At 41.2% G+C, this 22,881-nt stretch overlaps 1 protein-coding gene across 16 annotated transcripts in view; it reads right to left on the bottom strand.

The window, feature by feature from the left end:
• magi2a (membrane associated guanylate kinase, WW and PDZ domain containing 2a) overlaps positions 1-22,881 on the bottom strand; it is a 369,023-nt gene that overhangs the window by 315,502 nt on the left and 30,640 nt on the right. For 12 of the 16 annotated variants that reach the window (XM_055653114.1, XM_055653115.1, XM_055653116.1 and 9 more), the window contains exon 2: positions 21,310-21,357. The exons of the other annotated variants lie outside the window; for them this stretch is intronic. In XM_055653114.1, the coding sequence (XP_055509089.1) occupies positions 21,310-21,357 (48 nt within the window). The remainder of the gene's footprint in view (positions 1-21,309; positions 21,358-22,881) is intronic. 16 annotated transcript variants of the gene reach the window in all.

Here is a 22,881-nt window from a genome sequence, read left to right as displayed (position 1 = left end):
TTGTGGACTCAGAGTTTTCTATCCATTAGTTAATCCTTAATCTACATCAGTATATTACCCAAATCACACATGCTCCAATTTTGCATAATAACTTCTAGTGTGATCCTCAATCAAAGCTCTTCTTAAAGTTCCAGTAAATATCAACTAGTTAAAGATTGAACAATATTATCTAGTTAAAGATTGAACAATAAAGATTGTATGGAAGCGGCCATTCCAGAGTTCCCAAGCCGCTGAGAGGACTCTCCCGACGCCGGAGCAACATCACCCGGCGAGAACGGCCTGGAACATCGGGCCTCCGTAGAGGCAACTGTGGAGGCCTCAATAGGCCCGACTATGGGTGAACTGGGGTTGGGGACTGGACTTTGTGCCTTCCCTCATAATGGGAACCATTGTGGGGGGATGTTCTTTATGTTTAAAGCTCTTATTAATGTTACGTCTGTATTCCTTCTTTATGTGCTGCAAAATGGCAAGAAGCATTTCACTTCACTACACCTAGGTGTATGTGAATGTGACCAATAAAATACCTTTGATACAATATGATTTGTCGAATCACATTGTTCTATTATTATTTTCAAGATGCCCTATTACCATTGCCTTAACAATAATTAAAGTATTTTTCAAACAACAGGTTAACTGACCTGGATGTCCTCCCTTCCTCTTGCCATTATTTCTTAAATAGCATGGATATATTTAATCCCTCCAAATTTTGAAATCAATTGGAACAACCAGTGTTTCTACTATACTAACCATTTATTTCAAGGGATGCAGGTCATTAGAGCCTGGATATTGATCTATTCTCTATCCTTCCAGTATATTAATTAATATGCAGTAATATTAATATACATATTAATTCCTCCAGTATTAATTTTCCAACAATACTAATTTTTTTCAGTTCCTCATTTCCAAGAGTTTTTGGTACTTTCCTCCAGGAAGATGATCATAAAATACTCCAATACTTGTTCAGTGTCTTTGCCATTGCTTTGTCACAATGATTCCTCCAGTAACAAAGTGTTGCCTGCAGTCACCTTACAGAAGCATCAATTGCACAAGTATCTTGAAAACTTAATGGTTGAGAAAAACTTATTTGGCTGTTTTAGCACATTTATAAAACTGATTAGTGTTTCCTTATGTCAGTCGATCATCCCTTTAGGTAGTCGTGTTTTGAATTGTCATGAGACTATTCCACATTGGCCTTGAAATGCACCTTTGAGATTCAACTTATGTAGGAAAGATAAAATTGATCTTTAAGTAATCAGCATTTTGAAAAACTGCCAGTAAATTACCTCTTTTTTAGGCTAAGATCTAATGTATTGTCAAAAGTGTTTTGGTATCACTATCAATATACATTTAAATGAAAGAGGGAGAATACAAATTTAAAAGTTACGATTCTATATGTGGATGTTCGTATTCTGAATACTAACCACAGCATCCAAGGTTTCTTATCTATATACATTTGGGGAGAAATACCTTTAGGTCTTTTGAAAAGAAAACAAATTGGTCATGACAAAATTTAATTACACTAGGAACTGACTAAATAGAGATTCAGTAGCAGGAATAAGCGAGTTCGGTATTCCGAAAAACGCAAGGATCCATGGGATTTGTCAAAGGTCACTCGCTATTTCCGAATATCTTTCCTGGTCCCAGCACATTGAAGCAATTATAAAGAAAGCACATCAGCGCCTCTACTTCCTGAGAAGATTACAGAGAGTCGGTATGTCAAAGAGGACTCTCTCAAACTTCTACAGGTGCACAGAAGAGATAATACTGACTGGTTGCATTGGGGCTTGTTTCGTCAACTTGAGCGTCCAGGAGCGGAAAAGAATGCAGAAAGTTGTGACCAATGCCCAGTCCATCATCGGCTCTGACCTCCCCACCATCGAAGGGATCTATCGCAGTCACTGCCTCAAAAAGGCTGCCAGCATCATCAAGGAACCACACCATCCTGGCTACACACTCATCTCTCCGCTGGCATCAGGCAGAAGGTACAGGAGCCTGAAATCTGGTACATCCAGGTTCATGAACAGCTTCTTTCCCACAGCCATCAGGCTATTAAATTTGCCATCAAACAAACTCTGAACTATAACAGCCTATTGCACTTTATCTGTTTATTTATGTGTATATATATGGTCACACTGAACTGTTCTGTATTTATGCTTACTATATTCTGTTGTGCTGCAGCAAGCAAGAATTTCACTGTCCTATCTGAGACACATGACAATAAACTCTCTTGACTTGACTATAAAGAAGAAAAAGCGAACGAAGCGCTGACTGAATAAACTGTGTATAAATTCTTATCTTTATTCATGATTTATGTGTAAAAATATATTTAATCTGAGGAACGGGGATGCCAGGTAGCAGCAGAGCAGGGTGTAACAGAGGGGGCAGATGCGAGTGGGAGGGGGGGAGACTGGACCAGCGGAGAGACATTCTCGGCAGCTGCACGCACGCAGATTCGCACCTCATGCGCAGCCAGGATCGAACCTGGGTCCCCGGCGCCGCAAGTGCTGCCAAACCGCCAGTGGACCCAACCCCCCCCCCCCCCCCCCCCCCCCGCCCGCCGCGAGTGTGCCATCCCCACCCGGGGGCAGCCAGAGACGTCCGGATCTACAAAACAACCTTTATTCCAAAGGGCTAAAGGCTGTGCTGGTGAACTGAAGATTGTGGTGAATTTCATCATAAACATCTGCCTTTGTAGAGAGGTGGTTCTTCATAAGTAGGAAATAGTCATGTTTTCCAGGATCTTGTTGAAGACATTTGTTGTTCAAATGTAGTGTTGTACAGCGTAGACAAGGTAGTAGAGTACTTTGTTTTGGTATATTGTGTGCAAGGTTCATTTTCTTGTATGATTCAGTAACTTGAAGCATGGCCTCCATGCATCAACTGGACACTGCAGCTTGATGATTGAGGTTTGGAGCAGATTGGAGGCAACGTAGAAAGAACAATTTCCCCATTAGTCCTCAATGTTAGTTACACTCAAGTGGGTACCATGTGGAGACTATGTGCATTACAGCAAAAGAGATTCAGAAGTAGTATTGGGCGATGACGTGAAGCAAATGCAAAATGGTGAAGAATTTCTGCCAATTATTAAATATGAGGAGAATGTTCCAGAATCCTTACTGATTTATACAATCAAAGGCTTTGGTAGGATTAAGAAAGGTCATATACAGTATAATGATTGCTGGTATCCCTAGCATTTCTCTTGGAGTAGTCGGGTGGTGAAGATTATGTTCACTGTGCCTCAAGATGATTAGAATCCATGCTGTGGGTCATGGAGAAAATAGGAGGCTACTGAGATGAAGTTATTGAGGAAAACCTTGATGATGGTATTTCTTTTAGTAGACCCCTTTGGAGTTGTATTTGAACTTGAAGATAGTCACAATTACAGTGAAAGGAATGAGTAAATGAGTGTTTGCATGGCATTTCTAAGGTCAACCAGATTGGTGTAGTGAACACAATCTATAATAGGCACCTAAATAACATTATAAAGACCGAATTGTGAAACACAAGACACATTTATCAAACTCCACTGCAAATTAAATTGACTTTAATAATGTTGCTTTAATGGGTTCATGGCTGCCTGTGATACCAATGCTCAACCAGAGACAGTAAATTCTAAAAGTTGCTAGGCAACTGTAGCTTTCCATTTTACATGCAAGGATTCTTTTGGAGGAAAGATTGCCTTTTCATTGTTTCTCCCGCTGTGAAGAGTAACAACATTAATATAGTTATTTTTTTCTACTTTCTATGCTTAATAAATTTAATTCCACCTATCCTTACAGCTTCATCCAGATTGTGCCATCAATACCTACAATTTCACACAAATGTTCTTGCAACAGGCACCCAAGATCAGCTCAAAACAAAAAAGAGTAATTACTTGCAACTTTGTTTACAAAGTGACAAAAATAAATATTCTAGTATTTCTTAGCTGAATTCTTGGCTATCAGTCCAGAATAAACCATTTTTGTTGGTCTACATTTGGAATAGACCTTAGAGACATTAGGTCCACACAAAATGCTGGAGAAACTCAGCGGAACAGGCAGCATATCTGGAGAGAAGGAATGGGCGACGTTTCGGGTTGAGACCCTTCTTCAGATCGCTGGGGTGTAAGCTACCAAAGCGAAAGATGAGGTGTTGTTCCTCCGATTTGCGCTGGACCTCACTCTGACAATGGAGGAGGCCCAGGATAGAAAGGTCAGATTGGGAATGGGAGGGGGAGTTAAAGTACTGAGCAATCGGGAGATCAGGAAGGTTGAGGCGGACTGAGCTGAGGTGTTCAGAGAAACGATTGCCGAGCCTGCCCTTGGTCTCGCCACAGAAGTTGATATCTGGAACAGCGGATACAATAGATGAGGTTGGAGGAGATGCAAGTGAACCCCAGCCTCACCTGATGAGACTGTTGGGTTCCTTGGATTGAGTTGAGGGGGAGGTAATGGGACAGGTGTTGCATCTCTTGTGGTTGCAGGGGAAAGTACCTGGGGAGGTGGTGGTTTGGGTGGGAAGGGACGAGTTGACCAGGGAGTTGCGGAGGGAATGATCTCTGTGGAAAGCAGAAAGGGATGGAGATGGGAAGATGTGGCCAATAGAGGGATCCCATTGTATCTTTAATGGGAGGGGGAGTTAAATTTGACATTTCTGTCCTGGGCCGACTCCATTGTCAGAATGAGGCCCGCGCAAATTGTAGGAACAGCACCTCATATTTCCCTTGGGTAGCTTACACCCCAGGGGCATGAACATTGACTTCTCTAACTTCAAATAACCCTTGCTCTTAATCTGTCTCCATCCCTTCCCCCTTTCCAGTTCCCCCACCGGTCTTACTGTCTCCGACTCCATTCTATCTCTGTCCCGTCCACTCCCCTGACACCAGTCTGAAGAAGGGTCTCGACCCAAACGTCACCCATTCCTTCTCTGCAGAGATGCTGCCTGACCCGCTAAGTTACTCCAGCATTTTGTGTCTACCTTCGATTTAAACCAGCATCTGCAGTTCTTTCCTACAAATTAGAGACATGAGGATTTGATATAGGTGTGCCTCAAAACAAATTATGGTACATTTTGGGCAGATTAAATTGTCATTTAGTTTTGGTTAGGTAATTCCTTTAAATTTACACGATTTCAAGATTCACGCATTAAACTAACTATATATATATATATTTTGTTTTTAAATATTTAATTTATTAGAAGCAAATGTACAAAAATAGAACCAACATATAAAATTATACAGTTATTGTACAACTTCAGTTTTAACTTTTTAGCTTTAGTTGGAAGGAAGAAAGGAGAAAAAGCAAGAGAAAAAGTGAGATGTGCAAAGATAGAACCCCTGGACTACCAAAGTAGTGTAGCCAAAGAGCGAATAAATGAAAGAAAGAAGAAAGGAATAGAAAAAAAAGGACAAAAAAAAGGGAGAAAAAAGTGGTGATATACCTGCCTCAAATCCCTTCCCACCCACCTCACCCAACCCATAATTAGATTTAGATCCAAAGTTGTGTTGTGTCATGCCATCCTTGTAATAAATCAATGAATAGTGTCCATGTCTTCGAAAAATGATCTAGTTTTTCTGCCAAGACAAGTCCAATATTTTCAAGATGTAGCGTCTCGGACATGTTTATAATCCATGTCTTAAGAGTAGGGGCTGATGTATGTTTCCAAAATTTAAGTATTATCTTTTTCGCCGTTATCAGGCCATAAGTAAGGAAACGTCTTTGAAATAGTGATATCTCATAGCAGGCTTCTGAAGTACCTAGAGTAATCAGTTCCGTGCCGGGATCCAATTTTATTTTCAGTGTTTTTGAAAAATGTTCAAACAATCCTCTACAGAAATTTTGTAACTTTATAAAAGATACTGTACGTGCCCACCCCCGGTGGAAAATTTCGAGTGAGCTTCCGTGGATGTTAATTACAATTAGCTCCGCCCCTTACAAAGTAATATTGCAAAATAAAAACCGGACTAAACAGGATATTATGTAAACAGAAAAAACAGAACAAAGACTGTAAATAATTTCCTTTAAGAGGGTTACATGTCTTCTTATATCTTGCCTCTAAGTGTGTATTTACTATTTAAATACCTCATTTAAATTAAAAAATCTTGCTTATTGATATTCGTATGTTAAATACATAACCGGCTAAAAACCGTCATGCTTGAAGGGATTAATATGAATCTCCAGCAGTCTCACCGGCAGAACGAGAGTTCTCTCTCTCTCCTCCCCTCTCAAACCGCCATCACATATTCTTTCTCGCTCTGACCTGGAAATTGCTGGAAATTCCAACCCCCCCCCATCGGATAGATATTAAACATATTTGAAATATAAACCAGTACATTGACCGTTGCCTAGAATTCGTAAATCTCGTAACCATTAGGTATTAGATTAAAATAAACGGATTAGTATTGGGTATTATGTTAAAATAAACAGTTTAGTACGTTTGTTAGTATTTTATGTGATAATAATAGCTTTAGTTATATAATTTGTTAGTGTATTATATCGTTAACATACGTTTAAATTGTTTTCAATGCTGAGTTGTTCAAAGATCTTGAACATTCTCCTCATAAACACGGGGACCTTGAACAATCCACCCGCTTACATTCCAATCTATCTCTGATAGGTATGTCAAGACTTAAACGTCTGTGAACCTGTCGGCCATCTTATTTGTAGGTTTTTATATATATTTTTATATGAAAAAACAGATTATATCAGTCTACCCCTTATAAATACATATAAAGGGTGTATGTTAAACACACAATTTAACAAACAGGTTCAGTAAAAGTTCAGTAGGGCATAGCCCTGCTAATCAAACAGAGCTATGTCAATTATTTCTCATCTACTTATCCCTTTAGGTCCTTTTTTAACTTGTGCATATTTAAATGCATCTTCTGGGTCGATAAAGAAACGTTCCGATCCTCCGCATGTGACCCTTAATTTGGCAGGATACATTATTCCATATCTCAGGCCTGGGATGTCTCTGAGAATAAGATGTGTCTTGGTGAAGAGAGCTCGCTTCTTGACCACCTCTGCTGGATAGTCTCTAAAGATTCTTATATTTTCTCCTTCAAACATCAGGGTTCCTGCGCTTGTCACTTTCTTCATGATATCTTCAAGAACTGATATGTCGTGTAGTTTAAGAATAATTTGTCTTGGTGGGGCTCCAACACCTGATCGGGCTCTCTGGACTAGATGTGCTTGATCAATTTTAGGTCTCTCAGGCAGATTAAATGCCTGTTGAAGTAAGTTGGCAGTGAAGACACGAGAGTCTTTTCCACTTTCCTTCCCTTCCTTCACTCCAACAATTCTTAAGCTTTGGCGTCTGGAGCGGGCTTCTTGCGCTCAACTAAGGGTGGAGGGGAGCGATCCCATATAAAGAGCTGAGGGCGGGGCAAGAACTGGCACACAATAAGACGCACCAGGTGATTGGGGCTCCCACTAGCTGCCTCCAAACTGCGATCCCTGGCGCTGTCAACATCTTGTCCCCCTGCTCTTCCACTTCACTGACTGCACCACAACGCCCACCCAACCCTCATCTCATCCCCCAACTCCAGCATGACCCCAAAGCCCCCTCTCCTCTGAGCATCCTTCCATTTAGCACCCATCCCCCTGAGTTCTATACCACTCTCTCTGAACCACTGCCCTCTTCAAATCCTGTGCCTGGCTTTGGCTCTGCAGAGCTCTCAACTTCATACCACTGCACCCATACCTCAATGAATTTCAAACCCACCATTATATTGAACTTTTTTGCCAATCACCTGTGCCTCCACAACTCTTTCTTTGACAAGGTGGCTTCGTCGCCCACTGATAACCATTTTTTTAAATCTCCAACACTTCTGTTCCTCTTAGATACGTCCTTCCAGCCTTAATGGAGTATGGAGGAAAGAAGATACTGCCCAAGATCCAAAGCATACCACCACATCTGTAAAACATGATGGTGGGGGTGTTATGGCCTGGGCATGTATGGCTGCTGAAGGTACTGGCTCACTTATTGTCATTGGTTCACATATCACCTCAAAACTCATTGGCCGGCGGTTCATTCTACAGCAAGACAATGATCCTAAACATACTGCTAAAGCAACAAAGAAGTTTTTCAAAGCTAAAAAAAGGGTCAATTCTTGAGTGGCCAAGTCAATCATACGATCTGAACTCAATTGAGCATGCCTTGTATATGCTGAAGAGAAAACTGAAGGGGACTAGCCCCCAAAACAAGCATAACCTAATTATGGCTGCATTACAGGCCTGGCAGAGCATCACCAGAGAAGACACCCAGCAACTGCAGATGTCCATGAATCGCAGACTTCAAGCAGTCATTGCATGCAAGGGGTATGCAACAAAACACTAAACATGACTACTTTCATTTACATGACATTGATGTGTCCTGAACATTATGGTGCCCTGAAATGTGGGGGGGGGGGGGGGGGCGACTATGCTGTAATTTCTATATGGTGAAACCAAAATGTCTAAAAATGGCCTTTATTAAGGATTTTCTGGTTTTCTTTAATCATTCAATACTTGCCCAAGCAACTTCTAGTTCTATCTTTGAAATTGTTTCTAGAATGTTCTCCAACATAAGCCTGTCATCATTGAGTTTGTCCTTGGATCCGTTTCTAAACATGGATACAGCGGCTTCAAATTTCCAGTCCTTCAGTACCATCCCTGAATCGCCAGATATAAAAAAGGTTATGGCCAAGGTTTCTGCAATTTCCTTGGTAACCTCGGATTCATTCCAAACAGAAAACACTGAAGTCAGGTAGCATTTTTGGAAAGAGTGAGCATGGTCGGCCTGATCTCAGACAACGACGAGAAGGCCTACCGGGAGGAGGTGGCTGGTCTAGCACTCTGGTGCCAGGATAACAGCCTCCTCTTGAACATCAAAAAAACAAAGGAGCTGATCATGGACTTTAGGAGGGCACATCATCCGAGGACGTACACTCCATTGAGGATAAATGGGAATCCTGTGGACAGGGTGAACTGTTTTAAATATCTGGGAGTCCACATCTCCGAGGATATGACATGGGCATCACACGCCTCAGCACTCGTGAGTAAGGCAAGGCAGCGCCTTTACCACCTCAGGCAATTGAGGAAATTCAGAGTGCCTCCGAGGATCCTCCAGTGCTTCTACACAGCGGCGGTGGAAAGCATCTTGTCCGGGAACATTAGCATCTGGTTTGGGAATTGCTCGGCCAAGGACAAGAAGGCGCTGCAGAGAGTAGTGCGTTCGGCCGAACGTACTATGGGAACTTCACTTGCCCCCCCCCCCTGCAGGAACTATACATCAGGAGGTGCAACTCCAGAGCCAACAATATCATGAGAGACCCCTTCCACCCCTGCAACGGACTGTTCCAGCTGCTACGATCAGGCAAACGCCTCCGTTGCCATACGGTGAGAACGGAGAGGTTTAGAAGGAGTTTCTTCCCAGAGGCCATTCGGACTGTAAACGCCTATCTCACCAGGGACTAACTCTACTGAACGTTTTTCCTTCCATTATTTAATATGTAAAAGAATATGTGTGTTATGATTGTGTTTATAGTTTGTTTGGTTGTTTGGTTGTTTGTCTTTTGCACAAAAGTCCGCGAGCATTGCCACTTTCATTTCACTGCACATCTCGTATGTGTATGTGACAAATAAACTTGACTTGACTTATCAGGTTAAGTCCCTTCATCAGCCAACTTTGACCTGAAACTTCTTTGCTCTTCATAAATTGTTGCTTGACCTGTTCATTTTTAAATCGTTCATCAAATTCTCAAGTTAGAAAAAGGAAGTGACATATTTAATCATGAGAATGTTTCCAAGTTGTAGGCAAAGGATAGTCTCAAAAGATCAAGATCAGAATATGAATTTTAGATCAAAAAATATAATTGAGGTAGCAGGAAAGTTATGGTGTTGTCCAAAACCATTATCGTGATAATAGTGGACTTCAACCTTCAAGTATAGAAATATAGAAAATAGCTCGAAGGGCCAAATGGCCTCCTCCTGCACTTATTTTCTATATTTCTATACTTGAAGGTTGAAGTCCACGTGATAATAGTGGACTTCAACCTTCAAATATAGAAATATAGAAAATAGGTGCAGGAGGAGGCCATTTGGCCCTTCGAGCCTGCACCGCCAGTCATTGTGATCATGGCTGATCATCCACAATCAATAACCCGTGCCTGCCTTCTCCCCATATCCCTTGATTCCGCTAGCCCCTAGAGCTCTATCTAACTCTTTTAAATTCATCCAGTATATTGGCCTCCACTGCCTTCTGTGGCAGCGAATTCCACAAATTCACAACTCTTGATGAAAAAGTATTTTCTCATCTCACTTTTAAATAGCCTCCCCTTTACTCTTAGACTGTGGCCCCTGGTTCTGAAATCCCCCGTCATTGGGAACATTTTTCCTGCATCTAGCTTGTCCAGTCCTTTTATAATTTTCTAAATTCCAGTGAATACAAGACCAATCTTTCCAATTGTTCCTCATATGACAGTCCCGTCATCCCATGGATTAACCTTGTGAACCTTTGCTGCACTGCCTCAATAGCAATACAATACAATACGGTTTTATTCGTCACATTGCACATAAAGTGCAAGTGAAATGAATTTGCCAGCAGCGGTACAATGATAAAGAACACACAATACACAATAAAAATGTAACACAGACATCCACCACAGCATTAATCACAAAATTTGGCCAGTCCTCCTCCATGTCCCCCCCGTGGTTGGGACCTCAACCCTCCGCAGCCGTCGCTGCGGGCGTCCAGATGTGCAGACAAGGTAAAAGTCCAGGTAAGTCCAGAGTCGGCTCTTCCGCACTGGAGACTGCGGCTTCAGGCTGGTGTAGGCCGCAGGCAGGCGGTCAAAGATCTAAAGTCCCCGCCGCGCCGCAACCAGAAGCACCGCAGAACGCAGGGCCGACGGTCGAAGCTTCTCTCCAGGGGTGATGGTAAGTTCACGCCGGGCCCGCGGTAGAAGTAGGCCGCGGGCCGGCAGTGGTGACATCTTCTCCTCCGGGGTCCCGAAGGATCCCGGGCTGCGGACGCCGCGCCAGCTGGAGCTCTGCAGAGTGAAACGGAGCGCTTCCCTCTGGCTCCCCGCTCCATGCCGAGATTCCACGCTGCGCCTGCCGCTGAAGCCCCAGCCACGTCTCCGGGAAAGGCCGCCCGATCCTCTATGTTAGGCCACGGGGGAGGCGACCTGGAAAAAGTCGCCTCTCTGTGGAAGAGGGGACCTCACCCCCCCCACCCCAACACACCATCCCCCCACACAAGACACACAAAGAAACATTAAAAACACACTTTAAAACATACAAAAAAAAAAATTAAAAAGTTGAAAAAAAACTAACACGCTGCTGACAGGGCGCCAATTTGCAGTGCCCCCACCGACCAATTTGGATGTCCTTCCTCAAATTAGAAGACAAAAACTGCACACAATACTCCAGATGTGGTCTCATCAGGGCCCTGTACAACTGCAGAAGGACCTCTTTACTCCTATACTCAAATCCTCTCGTTAAGAATGCCAACATGCCATCAGCTTTCTTCACTGCCTACTGTACCTGCATGTTTACTTTCAGTGACTGGTGTACAAGGACACGCAGGTCTCATTGTATTTCCCTTTTTCCTAATCTGACACCACTGAGATAATAATCTGCCTCCCTGTTCTTGCCACCAAAGCGGATAACCTCACATTTATCTACATTATACTGCATCTGCCCACTCACTCAACATGTCCACGTCACCCTGCAACCTCCTAGCATCCTCTTCGCAGTTCACACTGCCACCAAGCTTTGCGTCATCTGCAAATTTGCTAGAGTTACTTTTAATCGCATCATCTAAATCATTAATATATATAGTTGCGGCCCCAGCACCGAGCATTGCGGCACTCCACTCGCCACTGCCTGCCATTCTGACAGGGACCCGTTTATTCCTACTCCTGAGAAAAGAATTGTTTCCTGTCTGTCAACCAATTCTCTATCCATGTCAATATCCTACCCCCAATACCATGCTCTCATGTTGCCCACTAATCTCCTGTGTGGGAACTTATCAAAGGCTTTCTGAAAGTCCAGATACACTACATCCACTAGCTCTCCTTCATCCATTTTACTTGTCACATCCTCAAAAAATGCCAGAAGATTAGTCAAGCAGGATTTCCCCTTCATAAATCCAAGCTGACTTGGGCTGCTATCCAAATGCACCATTATTATTTCTTTAATAATTGACTCCAGCATCTTCCCCACCACCCGCTCCTTTCTTGAAAAGTGGGATAACATTAGCTACTCTCCAATCCACAGGAACTGATCCTGAATCTACAGAACATTGGAAAATGATCACCAATGCATCCACGATTTCTAGAGCCACCTCCTTGAGTACCCTGGGATGCAGACCGTCAGACCCAGGGGATTTAAATATCTGGGAGTCCACATCTCCGAGGATATGACATGGGCATCACACGCCTCAGCACTCGTGAGTAAGGCAAGGCAGCGCCTTTACCACCTCAGGCAATTGAGGAAATTCAGAGTGTCTCCGAGGATCCTCCAGTGCTTCTACACAGTGGCGGTGGAAAGCATCTTGTCCGGGAATATTAGCATCTGGTTTGGGAATTGCTCGGCCAAGGACAAGAAGGCGTTGCAGAGAGTAGTGCGTTCGGCCGAACGTACTATGGGAACTTCACTTGCCCCCCTGCAGGAACTATACATCAGGAGGTGCAACTCCAGAGCCAACAATATCATGAGAGACCCCTTCCACCCCTGCAACGGACTGTTCCAGCTGCTACGATCAGGCAAACGCCTCCGTTGCCATACGGTGAGAACGGAGAGGTTTAGAAGGAGTTTCTTCCCAGAGGCCATTCGGACTGTAAACGCCTATCTCACCAGGGACTAACTCTACTGAACGTTTTTCCTTCCATTATTTAATATGTAAAAGAATATGTGTGTCATGATTGTGTTTATAGTTTGTTTGGTTGTTTGGTTGTTTGTCTTTTGCACAAAAGTCCGCGAGCATTGCCACTTTCATTTCACTGCACATCTCGTATGTGTATGTGACAAATAAACTTGACTTGACTTATCAGGTTAAGTCCCTTCATCAGCCAACTTTGACCTGAAACTTCTTTGCTCTTCATAAATTGTTGCTTGACCTGTTCATTTTTAAATCGTTCATCAAATTCTCAAGATAGAAAAAGGAAGTGACATATTTAATCATGAGAATGTTTCCAAGTTGTAGGCAAAGGATAGTCTCAAAAGATCAAGATCAGAATATGAATTTTAGATCAAAAATATAATTGAGGTACAAAATTATTCAACTCACTACCCATCAGCAGGAAAGTTATGGTGTTGTCCAAAACCATTATCGTGATAATAGTGGACTTCAACCTTCAAATATAGAAATATAGAAATAGGTGCAGGAGGAGGCCATTTGGCCCTTCGAGCCTGCACCGCCAGTCATTGTGATCATGGCTGATCATCCACAATCATCATCCTTCAGGATTTATCAGCCTTCAGCCCCATCAGTCTACCCAATACTATTTCTCGCCTAATGCAAATTTCTTTCAGTTCCTCTGCTTCCCTAGATCCTGTGTCCTCTAGTACATCTGGGAGATTGTTTGTGTCTTCCTTAGTGAAGACAGAACCAAAGTACCTGTTCAACTCATTTCCTTGTTCCCTATAATTTCACCTGTTTCTGCCTTCAAGGGACCCACATTTGTCTTTATTAATCTTTTTCTCTTAACATACCTAAAGAAGCTTTTACTGTCCTTTTTTTATATTCTTGGCCAGCTTACCCTCGTAATTCATCTTTTCACCCCGTATTGTCCTTTTTTGTAACCTTCTGTTGTCCTTTAAAAGTTCCCCAATCCTCTGGCTTCTTACTCTTTGCTATGTTATACACATTTTCTTTTAGTATTATTCCATCCCTTGTCAGCCATGGTTGCCTCTTACTCCCCTTATAATTGAGGTACAAAATTATTCAACTCACTACCCATCAGCAGGAAAGTTATGGCGTTGTCCAAAACCATTATCGTGATAATAGTGTACTTCAACCTTCAAATATAGAAATATAGAAATAGGTGCAGGAGGAGGCTCAGAGGGGATAGAGCCTTCTCTGTTGCTGCTCCGGCACTCTGGAACACCCTGCCGCTGCACATCAGACAGGCCCCCTCACTGTCCATCTTCAAATCCAGTGTTAAAACGCATTTGTACTCCCTGGCTTTTGACCATGCCTGAGGCTTTGCTTCTGTTTGTGGTGTTTTTGATGTTTCTTTATTTTACATGTCTTTTCCTACTATTTCTTTTGATTGTTATTTTTGGTGTGTATTAACTTTTTTGTCAATGATTAGTGATGTACAGCACTTTGTTGCAGCTATGTTTGTTTTTAAAGTGCTCTATAAATAAAATTATTATTATTATTATTATTATTATAATCTTTCTTCCCCTTTGGAATGAATAGATCCTGCATCTTCTGGATTATGCTCAGAAATTCCTGCCATTGCTGTTCCACCGTCATTCCTGCTAGGATCCTTTTCCAGTTTTCCTGTATATATTGAGAAAGCTGAGTGCTTATTTCAGATTTCTAGCACCTGTAGTTTTTCTGATTTTCATTTTGATTGCATTCTGTCTGGACCAGGTGAATGATGAACACTAAATATGGGTTAAAATTTTAGTACCTGCTATTATTCTTTTTTTTTTTTTTTAACTCATCTAGAACTTTGCTAAGACATCAGAAGTTTTTTCTATCAAGACAGACATAAAATATTCATTCAGGATCTCAGCCATGCTATCTCCCCGAGTAACTTTCTGATTCATCCCCAATTAGCTCAACTTTTCCTCTTGCAATCCTTTCCCTGTTCACATGCCTCTAGAATATATTTATTTTGCTTTGCTCACATTTTGGTTCTCTTATCTCCTTTTTAACTTTCTCTTAACTTTTTATAATCAGCATTGATCTCACTTTTGTTAACCAGTTTGCATTTGTTTTTTTTTTAATTTTAATTTTAATTTTTTTTAGAAGCAATGTACATACATAATAATCATGGTATATAACATAATACATTTCATGTACAACTTCTTTTTTATTTTTTGATAGAAAAGAAAGAAAGAAAAAAGAAAAGCTTCAGGATAGTTGTGATGTGCAGGGCGCAATAATTGACGGTTAATGATTGATATTTAGATAAATAGACTGCCTCCTTAGGGGGGAAAAAAAGCCCCGAAAATAAAAGGGCCTTAAGAAAAGAAAGGAAATAAGAAAATGCAAAAAAGATAGAACTAAACAGAAAAGAAAGGGAATGTGCCTAATTCATAACGTTACACACCCCTCACCTAGTTCTAAAACGGTTACTTTCCAGGGTTATGTTGCACCATATTACACTTGTAATAAATCAATGAAAGGCGACCATATCTTGAAGAATTGTTCTGGTTTTCCTGCTAGAACTCCAGTTTGCATTTGTTATGTGCTTTTTTCCTGTTCTATTTCACTTTCAAAAAGATTGAGTGAAATAGAGGCAGAAAATCAAGACCAGGGAGATCTGGTCTTAATTTGTCTACCATTGCCTTCATAGGAATATATTAGACGATAGCCAAAACATCTCCATCTTAAAAGACTCCAATTATAGTTTTGTCTGCTAAGTTTTGATTCCAATTTACCTGGCCCAGATCTGCTCTCATCTTATTCAAACAATCATTCTTCAATTGATTAATTTTATATTGGCATAGTCTATGTAATTTTCTATGGCTATTCTAAATCCTATCTATTACAATCATCACTTTTTAGATATTCTTCATGTGACAGTTGTTCTGCTTGGCCCAGCAATGCTGCATTGATCCTTAAGGCAGAAACATAGCAATCAAGAAAGTTATCCCCAGCACACTTGAAATTCTTCCCCTCTTTGCACCTCACACTACTGCTACTTACATCTACATTGATAGTTGAAGTCTGCCATAATCACTATCCGAAGGTTCATGCACATTGTAATAGCGCCACCTTTGTGTCGGTGGATTGTAAATGGTTGAATAAACCACAGTACACTGTGCAGTCGATATCCGGTCACCAGCGTGTCAACTCGTATTCTGTGTCTGAGCATAAGATATCACAAAATGGTCTTGAGGATGGGATTGCAGATTCCCCAGTTTTATTTGTTTGTGTAGATATGGAATTCTACAGATGCACAGAGAAGTGTTGTATAACTTTCAGTGTCACGGAAAGCTATAAATCCGGTCACAAAGTTTGAATTCTGTGAGACTGTTAGAAATCCAAAATGGCGGTGTCCAGAGGGTACATCGGACGATTGGGTGAGTTCCAGCAAAGCTGGGAAACGTTCAGAGCGTACATCGAGCGTTTAGAGATGTTCCTTGCTGCGAATAGCATTACTGAAGTAGAAGCTTCTGATGCGGAATAAATAAGTTTGAATGAAGTAACTCAAGCTAGGAAAAGAGCAATTATCCTCACTGAAATGGGCCCCGATGTTTATGATACGGTAAAGAATTTGTTAGCTCCAGCCAAACCAAAGGACATGCCGTTGAAGGATATCCTTAAGAAGTTAACAGAACATTAACACCCCAAGCCCTTAGAACTAGCTGAAAGCTATCGATTTGGAACGAGATGCCAACTTCCAGAGGAGGACATTAGTCATTTTATTGTGGCACTCAAGAGGTTATCAATTCATTGTAATTTTGTAATTCATTGTAAATTTGGAAATTTCCAAGATCGGATGTTAATAGACCGTTTCGTGTGTGGACTGAGAAGTGAGCAGATCCAAATTAAGCTGATGACGGTGTATGACCTGACATTTGAAACAGTTTGTAAAACGGCTTTATCAATGGATATGGCAGAGAGGGGTTCTAGAGAAGTCAAGACAACTTCGGAAGAATTGAACAAGCTGCAGTCCAGCAAACCAAAGACGCATAAGTCGACAAAGACGTCAGAGAATCGTTATCCATGGAAGGGTGGCAAGACCACTGCAAATTCATGCTATCGCTGTTTAGACTTACATCTAGCATAGTCTTGTCCGTTCTTCAAGGCGGAGTGTTACTTGTGCCACTCCGATGGGACATCTAGCGAAGGCTTGTCGAAAGGCTGAGTAGAGCAATGGTTCAACAACAAGTAAGCATCTTCAGTCGCTGCATTCTGGGGATCAACTGCAGGCAGAGGAAGAGCCTCTGGACATGTACACCATCTGCAGCAATGAGCTAGCGAACCGGAAGACAAAGAATGTGTCCGTGCAAGTCCAGTTGAATGGAGCTCATGTTACATGGAAGTCGACACAGGAGCATCTGTGAGCGCGATTCCAGAATCTGTGTATTGGGAGAAGCAGAGTCAAATTCTTTTGGACGCGAAGTGAATCAAGCTACCTGGTTACTCTGGAAAGAAGATTCTAGTGTTAGGATGCGTACAGTTACCAGTTAGGTATAAGGAGCAACAGGCGGAGTTGCCTTTCGTAGTTGTAAAGAGAGATAATCCTGCTTTGCTAGGTAGGAATTGGTTGCAGATCTTGAAGCTAAACTGGAACGAGATATTCCTCGTTCGCAAAGATATTCAAGTGTCTGGAGGATATAATCGAGAAACATCTGAAGGTGTACAACGATCAGGGAGAGCCAATCAAGGGGTATAAGGTGAAAGTACGTGTGAAGCAGGATGCGACACCAGTGCATTGCAAACCCTGGGCCATGCCGTATGGACTTAAGGACAAGGTTGAGAAAGAACTCCAAAGACTTGAAGCTGAGAACATTATCAGTAGTGAATGGGCAACACCCATTGTACCTAAATTGTACCTAAACCTGATGGCAGTGTTAGACTTTGTGGTGATTATAAGGTAAGCGAAAACTAAGTACTTGAAGGTAGCATACCAGATACCCTACCAATGGCAGAGGATTTGTTTAGCACCTTCACAGGCGGCAAAGCCTTCACAAAAATGGACTTGACAAATGCCTACTTGCAGTTAGGTGTAGATGACATATCTAAATCCAAGCTGATTATCAACACGCATTTGGGATTGTTTCAGTTCAATAGGCTCCCATTTGGTATATCATCAGCCCCAGGAATTTTTCAAGGGGTGATGGCACAAATTCTAGAGGGAATTGAAGGTGTAGTGTGTACTTGGATGACATCCTCATCTCAGTCCCTGACAGGCAGACACATGATGAAAGGTTGGAATTGGTACTCAAAAGCCTTGAAACACAACAGTGTAAGAATAAAGGCACAGAAGTGTGAGTTTTTCAGAACTTGGTAGAGTACTTGTGTCATAAGATAGAGAAGGATGGTTCTACACCCCACCAAGGGTAAAGTTGATGTGATCAAGAACACGGCCACTCCCAGAAACATCTCTGAGATCCGATCCTTTTTAGGATTAGTGCATTATTCTGGGAAGTGTGCCAAATCCGTCCACCTGTTTACATCCCTTGAACGAGCTCTTGAGAAAAGAAGTACCATGGAAGTGGACACGTGAATGTAACCAACCTTTCAAGTCATGTAAAGCTCAGTTGGCAGAGAGTACAATGCTTGTTCATTACGATGTCAATAAGCCAATGAGGGTAGCATGTGATGCTTCACCATACGGTGTTGGTTGTGATCTCTCATGTGCTAGAAAATGGAGGAGAGGCCAATAGCATTTGTGTCTAGAACACTCAGTGCCAGTGAGAGAAATTATGCGCAAATAGAGCGAGAGGCTCTCTTGCATGGATTTTTGCCGTTAGGTTTTACAAATACTTGTATGGTAGAAGGTTTGTAATCGAGACAGATCACCAGCCTTTGACAGTGATCCTAAATCCAAAGGCACACATACCAACTCTGGCAGCAGCCAGAATGCAAAGATGGTCATTGATATTGTCTGCATTCCAGTATGATATTCAGTATAGTAAGGCGCCATGTCTAGATTACCTTTGAAATCAGACGTTATCCCAAACAGATTTTATTTCTCTCATATAGATGAATTACCTATCACATCAGGGGACATTCAGAAGGCTACTCGCACTGACAGACTTTTGTCAAGAGTGCAGGAATATGTTACAAATGGATGGCCAAACGAATTGCCAGATTCAGAGGCAGAACTGAAACCATTCTTTGTACGTAGGAATGAACTCTCAGTAGACCAAGGGTGTCTCATGTATGGAGCGAAAGTTGTAATCCCTGAAAGATACGGAGTAAAATTGCTAGGAGATCTTCATGACCAACATTTGGGAATGTGTCTAACAAAGAGTCTAGCTAGAAGCTATCTGTGGTTGCCTGGTCTAGAAAAGGATAATGGTGAAAGAGTGTAGCACATGTCAAGCTGTTGGAAATAATCCACCAACAGTACCGCTACAGCCATGGAAATGGCCGGCAAGAGTGTGGCAAAGATTACACGTCGACTTTGCAGAGTTAGATGGACAACAATCGTTCATTGTGATTGATAGTCACGTCAAGTGGGTTCCGTTGAACAAAACGACATCCAGAAAAACGATAGACATTTTGCGAGGATTGCTTGCTCCCTATGGATTTCCAGGGGAAATTGTGTCTGATAACAGACCTCAAGTCTGTTCACAAAAGTTTGGGCAATCATGAAAGGGAATGGTGTAAAACACAGTAGAGTCGCTCCATACCATCCCACTTCAAACGGAGCAGCAGAACGCACAGTGCAAATTGTGAAGCGTGCATTAGTCAAACAACTGCTGGATTCAAATCCAAAGAAAAGACAGTTGTCTCTGTCTCACAAACTGGCTAACTTTCTGATTACATATCGAAACACACCTCACACCACTACTGGTCAAACGCCAGCTGAACTGTTCTTGAAGAGAAAACCAAGAACAAAGTTTTCACTGTTGAGACCAAACTTGGCTCAAATAGTAGAAGAGAAACAAAATGTGCATGCTGCAGTCAATATCCGGTCGCTAGTGTGTCAACTTGTATTCTGTGTCTGAGCATAAGATATCACACACCTCACAGTAAATTCCCTGCAAATTAGTTTTAACACTAATTATTGGCCATGAGAATAGTCTGTGCCATCACATTTCCATTATCTCTTAAAAGCAGACTCTTCAATTGTTTTTGATGATTCTCTACACTGCAACATTCTTCTTAAATAATAAAGCCACTTGCAGTGATATTGACTGCACTGTGCACTGTGGTTTATTCAATCATTTTCAATCCTCCGATACAAAGGTGGCACTATTACAGCTACTCCCACCTTAAAGAAAACGTTATCGCCTTGTTGACATTTTTGAATATAACATTGTTGACATTTTTGAATATAATAAAACGGTATGAATTTCTTACAATCTTGTCTGATAGTTTACTTGTATATAACCTGAATAAAATAAGTGCATAATGCATATATGTTGCATATACAATATGTGCATTTCACAAAATAAACTTTGCAATTAAACTTAACCACCGGGTTTCTCCTTCTTTCTGGATATCTTCCCTGACCAAAAGTTTCTGACTGTTTAGAACCACATGGACTCATTTTTCATCGAGTCAGGCCTTCCTTTTGACCTACATTCATGGATTCCTGTCCATCAGTCAATTTTGTTTCACTGTCAACCACACTTGAATCTCCATTTTCAGGCTGGTTCAAACTCTCACTATCTTGTGTACCTTCTTGTACCATTTTTGGTTCATGCGTTGGTACCTGCACTTGAGTGGTAACCAAATTACCACTCGTCTAATTGATCTGGTTGCAAACCCATCTGAGCTTGCATAGGCATGACATGGTCAATGTGTACTTTTCTCACCTTCCCACTTCCAAACATCTTGACCAAGTATGTCCGTGGACCGCACCTTGCACTACTCTTCCAGGTAACCACTTCACATCCTCCTCCTTTCTCCCCATTCCCATCTTTCCTGAACAGGTTGATGATATTCCTATGCAGGAATATTTATAGCATATCCCTGTCCTTTTTATAATTAGTCATAAGATCATCATTCCACATAGTTAACTGAGCTTGCAACAACAACTTTGTTTAATTTGCTTTGCACATTCATTGTAAACCCATCTTCTTAAACTCTCTGTAGATCGGGGTCAGTCTAAAAGGGTATTATTTCTTGTTCTAGTGCTATTTAACTCTACCAATTATTTAAACATTTTCTCCCTCCTTTTCAGGGCAACCTGTCGGATTGATTTCGACCTCCCTGCGCAGAACCAGAGAGCCTCATTGCAAGATCCCAACTAAAGAGGTGCAAATCAGTCCAGCTGGTTCATTCTCTGAGATGAAGGAATATCTAATATTCAGTAGCTGAGAGTTTGCTTACACTGAAAAGCAACAGTTAAATTAAGGACGTATGTTAGAGCGTGGATTTAATAAAATATTTTCTGATGCACAATCTTAAGAGCATTCTGTCAATGGCCTTAAGCTGCAACATGAGGGCTGGGTGAGTGAGTCATAACTATTAATTACCTACCTTCGAGAGTCTTCTTTATTCTTCCAATGAAATGCACCTTCCATATACCTGAGGAAAATAACCTAGGTTGATGATTTAGTGTTGATCATGTGTTAGTACTATACGAATCTTGCTATTAGATGGTGCATCAGCAAATGATCTACTCAGGAAAGCCCAAATAAGCACGCTGATTTATTCTGACATAGAGCTAAAAGCAAGCTGAACTACTTATCATTAAGCACCACTTCCAAAACAAGATCTTTGCCAAGTCTGTTTTGAATGGACGAGTTAGAATCACATCATTGCGAAAATAAAGATTAGCGCAAACTAATTAATGAGTTTCTTCATTCCATACCCTCTACACTACTCTTAAAAGAGTTGGAACATTAACTGTCAAAATTAATTGGTGAAAAATAAACCTAGCTTTTAACACTTACTAAATGCTCAGAAATGTGTGGGACTTGCTTTCTGTTGTAGCTGGATTTATGATATCATTTGGAACTTCATTGAAAGATATTTATTGATGAAAAATTAAATCTTGCAGCTATTGAAAATTAAAGCTTTCAGCCCATTTAGGAAGTTTCCAAGAATTATCTGGAACAATGAGAAATCTGCTCCGAACGCTCTCCTCAAATTCCATTGCCTTGGTTTATCCACCCTATTTCTCTTGAAGGCCAACTATGATTTGTAACGTAATTTAGTCTCAGGCATCAATCATCTCAATGTACACACTTCTAAGAAATAAATGTGTCCATCTAAATGTCAATATCAAAACTTTAGGCATTTCAGGCAACAGCTAAAATGTATTTATTTTGAAATGGGGGGAAAACATTTGTAATTAGTAGTTGCTAAGGCAATTTTACTGAATAAATATTCAAACAGAGTACAATATATTGTGTTCTTAACAGCTTACATCTCAATGAAAGAAACAAGATACTAAATTACACACCGAGGTCTAGTTTTTTACAGACTATAGCACAAGGATATACATAAACTTTATGATAAAGGAGTTAATTGAAACTGAAAAAAAATCTCTATCTGACTTCAAGAAACTACTGCATTTTCTGTCTGTATGATAGCTGTTTTAACTTTCTTTTATGCATTTCCTATATGAATTCATTGTACCAAGAAAACTGCAACTAATTTTGAGAAAAACCTCTTTGGATTGATTTTTTCTCAACTGCTTATCAAAATGTGGGAAAGGGCTTCAGAGATAGTGAATGCATTGATTATATCTACCAAAATTCCTTAGATTCTGGATAGGTCCCACACAATTGGAAAACAGCAACTGCAATGTCACCATTAAAAAGAGGGCAGAAAACAGGAAGTGGTAGTCTGGTTGACATAACATATTTTATTTGGAAAACGCTTGAATTAATTATTGAGGTTATAGCAGGATATTTAGAAAATCCTCCCACAATTAAGCATGGTTTTTTTTAAGAAATCATGCTCCACAGGTTTGCTAGCATTCTTTGAGGATGTAACAAGCACAAATAAAGGGGTATAACAGATGCAGAAGGAATTTGATAAGGCGAGAATGGGGTTGGGAGAAATATATGTTGGTATTGATAAGAAATTAGGGTCAAGATAAAG

This window comes from Leucoraja erinacea, chromosome 22 (assembly GCF_028641065.1).
Source record: "Leucoraja erinacea ecotype New England chromosome 22, Leri_hhj_1, whole genome shotgun sequence".
Lineage (NCBI taxonomy): Eukaryota > Metazoa > Chordata > Chondrichthyes > Rajiformes > Rajidae > Leucoraja > Leucoraja erinaceus.
This window is presented reverse-complemented; position numbering and strand designations above follow the sequence as displayed.